The 5,597-nt window shown below is 38.0% G+C and overlaps 1 protein-coding gene across 1 annotated transcript; it reads right to left on the bottom strand.

Moving 5' to 3' along the window:
• Positions 1 to 2,661: 2,661 nt before the first annotated feature.
• LOC148780306 (peroxidase P7-like) lies at positions 2,662 to 4,800 on the bottom strand. Its single transcript, XM_088847156.1, has 3 exons — positions 4,400 to 4,800; positions 3,975 to 4,166; positions 2,662 to 3,338 (listed from the first exon to the last, which is right to left on the bottom strand). The coding sequence occupies exons 1-3, from the start codon at positions 4,610 to 4,612 to the stop codon at positions 2,787 to 2,789; spliced, it is 957 nt and encodes a 318-aa protein (XP_088703282.1). The 5' UTR covers positions 4,613 to 4,800; the 3' UTR covers positions 2,662 to 2,786.
• Between the last annotated feature and the right edge of the window lie 797 nt (positions 4,801 to 5,597).

A 5,597-nucleotide genomic window follows, 5' to 3' on the forward strand; every position in this document is an offset into this window, starting at 1 on the left:
GAGACATTGAGCCTCTTACTGGTTCTTCAGGGCAGATAAGGACTAATTGTGGGGTACCTAACTGAAATGATTGATGCCAAAGTGCCCTAAATACTTAAATGGTGTTTGGCTTTTATGTTGATCTGAGTGCAAGTGTAGTATATGTCATTATCGATTGTTTTGATCCACGGTGTTATGGGATGGCCTTGGATTTTTGCGGAATTGAACTTTGTAAGTACAAACACCAATCAGGGGCTATTGTTAAGTAAAGTGAAGTTTGTCCTACGGTACTTCAACTATCAGACAACTAACTCTTTTTCTCTATACGTCTTTTTCCTTTCTTTTTCTTGAACCCATTTCTTTCGAGTGTAACAATGGTAGAAAAAACAAAAAAACAAAAAACGTGGTATGTCACCGGAGATTTGAACCCCTATCGTTTGATGAAAATGGAGTAAGAGATCTAAAATGGTATGTCAGTGGGGATTTGCACCCCTATCGAAGTCAGAGGGCTAGCGCCCCTATTGGAGTCGGAGGGCTAGCGCCCCTACCGGAGTCAGAGGGCTAGCGCCCCTACCGGAGTCAGAGGGCTAAAGTGGTATGTCAGTGGGGATTTGGGCCCCTACTGTTTGGTGAGAATGGAGTCCGAGAGCTAAAGTGGTATGTTAGAGGGGATTTGGGCCCTACCGTAATGGAGTTAGAGGGCTAAAGTGGTAAAAGTCAATGGGGATTTGCGCTCCTACACTTTGGTGATAATAGCGTCAGATACCTCATCACGGGACTCGGCAATGCTATTGCCAAGGGCCTATGTCGATTTGGGCCCCTACCCTTTGGTGAGAATGGAGTCACAGACTTAACAATACTACCATCAAAACCCATGCCATTCAATATCACCTTCCATTCCCGCTATAAACCTATCCCAAAAAAAAAAAAAAAAATGTGTAACATTTGATTTAGTTAAAACTTCTGGTGATATGATCCTACTACATCTTGTACTAGAAATACGCACGTTGTCAAATTCAAAGGGAGTAAAAGGGGACGCCTTTCTAGAGACTCGCCTTAGCTTTTAAATGGTCTGTATGAAACTCTAGCATACGTTTCATTATCAAAAAACCCTAGGTTGTATTCCTATACTTAATTACCCCGAATTACCTTGAGAATCCTAGATTCATCCCCGATCCCTAGGTTTTTACTCTCTTCAATAGTTCAATAGTCCCTAAATCCTCGGTTCTCCACGATTCAACTTTGAGATTTATTTTATTTTATTTTATTTTATTCTACTTTACGCTTTTATTTGATTTTAATTTTCTTATATTAGAATGGACTCAAGACTTGGTGGCTAAGATGGTGGGATACCACAACATGACGTCATGAGTTTCATTTCTATTACATGTAAAGGACCCCTTATGTGTTGTACTACCAAAAAAAACATGGGTAAGGGTACCCCTTCCCTACTGAACTACCAAAAAAATAAAAAATCTTCTTATATATGTTTTTAATTTAGGAAAAAAATTATATAAAATATCAAGCTTACATTGTATTCACACCTAGAAAATCTATTAGAAAAGGTTGTTTTGATTCCAAAAAGCCATCCATTTGATCCTTTAAACTATAGTACGGACATTTAAAATAAAAAAAAAGGACCAAATTTCAAGTTAGAAACAATGAATACTTCAAATGCATTATGTGGACCATCCATTTCTAACATTTTCAAATATTTATAGATCTATTTGTTTTGCAACATTTTTTAGGTTTTTATTTTATAATTTGGAGGTATACCTTACTTTGAGTGTTTAATATTAACGCATTACACAATCTGGCACAATAAAATACAAAAACATTATTTTATTTAGGTTTTAGGCGAGGCCAATGTAGGTCTCATGGTCAATATATTCAAATTTCTTTCCTAGATTTACGAATAAACACTTAAGAAAAAGTAAACAAGGCTATTACTTTGATATGATTATTAGCATGTGCAAACACAGCCTTAAGTTTCTTTGACTCTTGAATGTCTACGATGCCATCGATTTTGAAGTATGATAATGGATTTTCCAGTAAATAACACTTGCTAACTAAATTTTTCTTAACGTTTCCAAACTCGAGACAAAATGGTTCTCAGTTCGTTGAAAAGCTTATCAAAATATTAAAATTGCCAATATAATGTTTTCAGATGTAATTGAGTTGGAAGGCTAACAATGTAGAGGTCTATCAATAAAAGAATATAAAGACAAAAACACGACAAATGTGTGATAAATGCATCCAAAACTGATGATCAGATATATGTTCTTATCAATTTGGTTGAACTCTGTGATCGAGTTTTAAACCACCACCCACTATACGAACTAGCGATCCTGATCGGCCAGATCAGCTATCTATATCAGCCAAACCAGTGAAATTTGGTTTGAGAAAAATGGAAGAATAGCATTTGGGAGATTAGGGAATGGGGACCTTCTTCGCAGACCCACCAAATTCGATCCAAATCGGCAATTCTAAATCTGGATTACCGGATTTTGAGACATTGTCTAATCTAAACCTAGTTATAGTCTTGCATGGGATTTTCTATACTTGTGGCAAACAAGGGAAGATCTCCCACTTTCTACCATTTTTTATTGCGAAAGAATCACGATTTTATGAATAAAACTTATATTCTGCAGTAACAAATCGCAATCACTCACACTCATAAAATTTTGCCAACTTATTGGAAACATATACCAAAACAAATTACAAAAATGATATGTAACACACTTATAATCAATTGAATAACAGCTTTAACACTTCTCCATGCTTTAGGGTTTTAGTCATCAAGCAGTTTAGTTGGGCACTCTGCAGTTAGCCCTAATTTGGCCAGAAGAACCAGTGAGAGGCTGAATGTCTCCCATCTTCACCATAGCCGCAGCAAAATCCGTAAAGAAAGTGCTCTGACTGTTGCTGTAAGTTGTGACCAAACCATCAGTGGATCCATTGCTAAATAAAACCTGGTCGCTGTGCAATAGGCCCTTAAGCTCCACCAAGTTCTTGAAGTAATTGTTATCAAAGCTTCTCGGTGTGACCAAATCAAGAGGGGCAAGTTCATCATCGTCGTCGTCGGTCGGGCAATCGCTTTGGCGTGTGCTCGCGAATCCGGAGTCGATGTTGGCCTCATTGTAGATTCTCTCCCTAAATGTTAAGCATTGGGCTTGGCCTATGGTGTGGGCACCAGAGAGAGCAACCATATCTTGTCTGTCAAGGCCTTTTCTAGAGAAGAGAGAGATGAGCTCTTCTAAGTTATCTCTAAATGTAGGGAGGTTATCATTGGCAGCACTTTCGCTTGCAGTGGCTGAATCCCTTCTCCCCAACTTCACTGTCCATGTTGGTCCACCCATCTACAAAAATATTTGATGTTTTTGTTAGTTCTATATTTCATAAAGTAAAGTTGTGGCACATGTGGTAAATTACTAAGAAAAAATGAAGGAAAGAAAGGAATAAGAAGCCTAAATTATAGAAAAAGATAAAGAGAAGAAAAAAAACGAAACGGAAAGAGTGGGGAGCTCTTCTTCTTCACTTCTCTTTTCTTTCTTTCTTTTTCTTATTCTTATTTTTTTTTTTTAGATAACTCAATGGGGAAGATTCCCCTACCCATTTTTTTAGATAGAGTAAAGAGTTAGTTTTTTTTTTTACCACCCAGCCCCTTTCCTAGAGTGGAGAGCTTTGGGATAATACAATGGATGTTTTGACTTGGATTTTGTCAACTAGCATGTTTTGATTCGGATTTGTCTCGATCATTGGCTCAATCTAACTCGGGACTCATCCGAGTCAGACCAGTGGAGAGATATCTCCTGAGTCGGAGCTCGATTCCAATTTTTAAAACACTCATTTCAGATAATGGGAAGAAAGAACCTAGGGGCTTTGAAACATTAAAATTGAGCATATCATCGTAAGAATTCAGATTTTCAAATTTTCCTTTCTTTTAGTCTTAGATTTAGAGTTCAGACTAAAGGTTTTACAAAGTTGAAACTCACAGCTTCTGATGAGTCTCTTGCTGCAACGGCCAGGATGTCAGCGCACGATACAACGCCTGGGCATATGCTCTCCACCTCTGATTTCACCTCATCAATCACTTCGAATCCTCTCGCTGAGTTGTTGTTGGCACGTGAGTTCTTCTCACTGCTAAATGACGACGTGTCGTCCAATAACAACGAACCATCGCATCCCTATTATATATACATCACACACACTATCAGTGAATAATAACTATGATCTCTTTATACCAAAAATAAATTGTCATTGATTGCATCTCATTCATAAACTACAAATTTCTCTTTTTAAATCAAACTAGACACCATTATTTTTTCTCTCAAAAATCAAGCGAGTCATCTTAACATTTTATTCTATATATAAAAAATTCAGTACTTCTCTCTCTCTGCAGGTGAACTAGACTACTAACATTAACGAAGCAGTCATGGAAATGAAGACGGATGAGAGAAGCGCCCATGCGTCTCTCGTCAGAGATCGCGGATCGAATGGCTGATCTAATGGTGGAGAGAGCCTTGGGGCATGAGGTGTCATAGAAGTTGGAGCTCAGCTGCGCACTACACATGCCACTGATACACACCAACACCATCACTAACGCACCTGTGATACTAACACTAAAACCCATCTCTCCAAAAGAGCCTAGAGAGAGAGATCAGAAGAGCCTAGAGGAAGAGAGGAGAAAATTATCTTGTTGTGCATTATGGAGGTGAGATGTATTTATATGGAGAATTTTCACTCGAGGTTGGGGGAGAGGAGAAAAAGCAATAGAGGATGAAGCCCACTGTTGGGGCTCAGTCAATGCAGGTGCACGCCAAATAAGACTGTTTCTCTCTCTACTACCACTAGTGAGCGACTTTTTCATATGATTTTTCATCTCCTTTTATGACTCCTCTCTCTGCAATTGTGCTGGTTTGGAGTTGGACGTGGTCTCTTCTTCTGGAGTTTTAACCCTTTCAACGGATGGGGTGTCTCCGTGTGCGAAGAATATAGAAATGCATCACATTTAACCTTGAGGACAACCGTGTTTAGGCACAGTGCCTTTGACTCATAAATCAAAGGCACAGTGCCTTTGAATTATGAATTTTTCATATAAGGTGCCGCGCATACTATGCAATTTATGTCATACAATTAAGGCACATCCCTCGATTTTGTCGGAAGATGTATTTGTAGTTCCATGAATTTTATAATTATAGATCGGGCAAATCTATAAATACTTGAAAATCTTGAAAATAAATGGTTCCAATGACTTCTTATACGATTCGTTCCTTTTGGGACTTGAAATTGTTTTTTTATATTCATACATCTCGAGGTCGAGACTAAATCATAGATCTTGAGATCGAGACTATATTCACACATCTCGAAGTCAAGATGATCAATTGAAAGGTTTTCCAACATTGAATCTACTAGATTTTTTAACTTACTTCTATAGTATTAGGTTTATATAAGCTTTCAACCTTAGATAACCTTTTTTCATTCTGAAAACTGGATAGGATATCACATATAACTACTTCATACAATGTAATAAAATCTAGAAGTCGCTCAATACGGGAGAATGCTAAATAGGCCCCTTACACTCTGTTGCGACAAGTGGATCAGCTGGGGTCTAGACC

Source organism: Amborella trichopoda, chromosome 9 (genome assembly GCF_054954075.1).
Source record: "Amborella trichopoda isolate Santa Cruz 75 chromosome 9, AtrichopodaSantaCruz75HAP2 v2.0, whole genome shotgun sequence".
Lineage (NCBI taxonomy): Eukaryota > Viridiplantae > Streptophyta > Magnoliopsida > Amborellales > Amborellaceae > Amborella > Amborella trichopoda.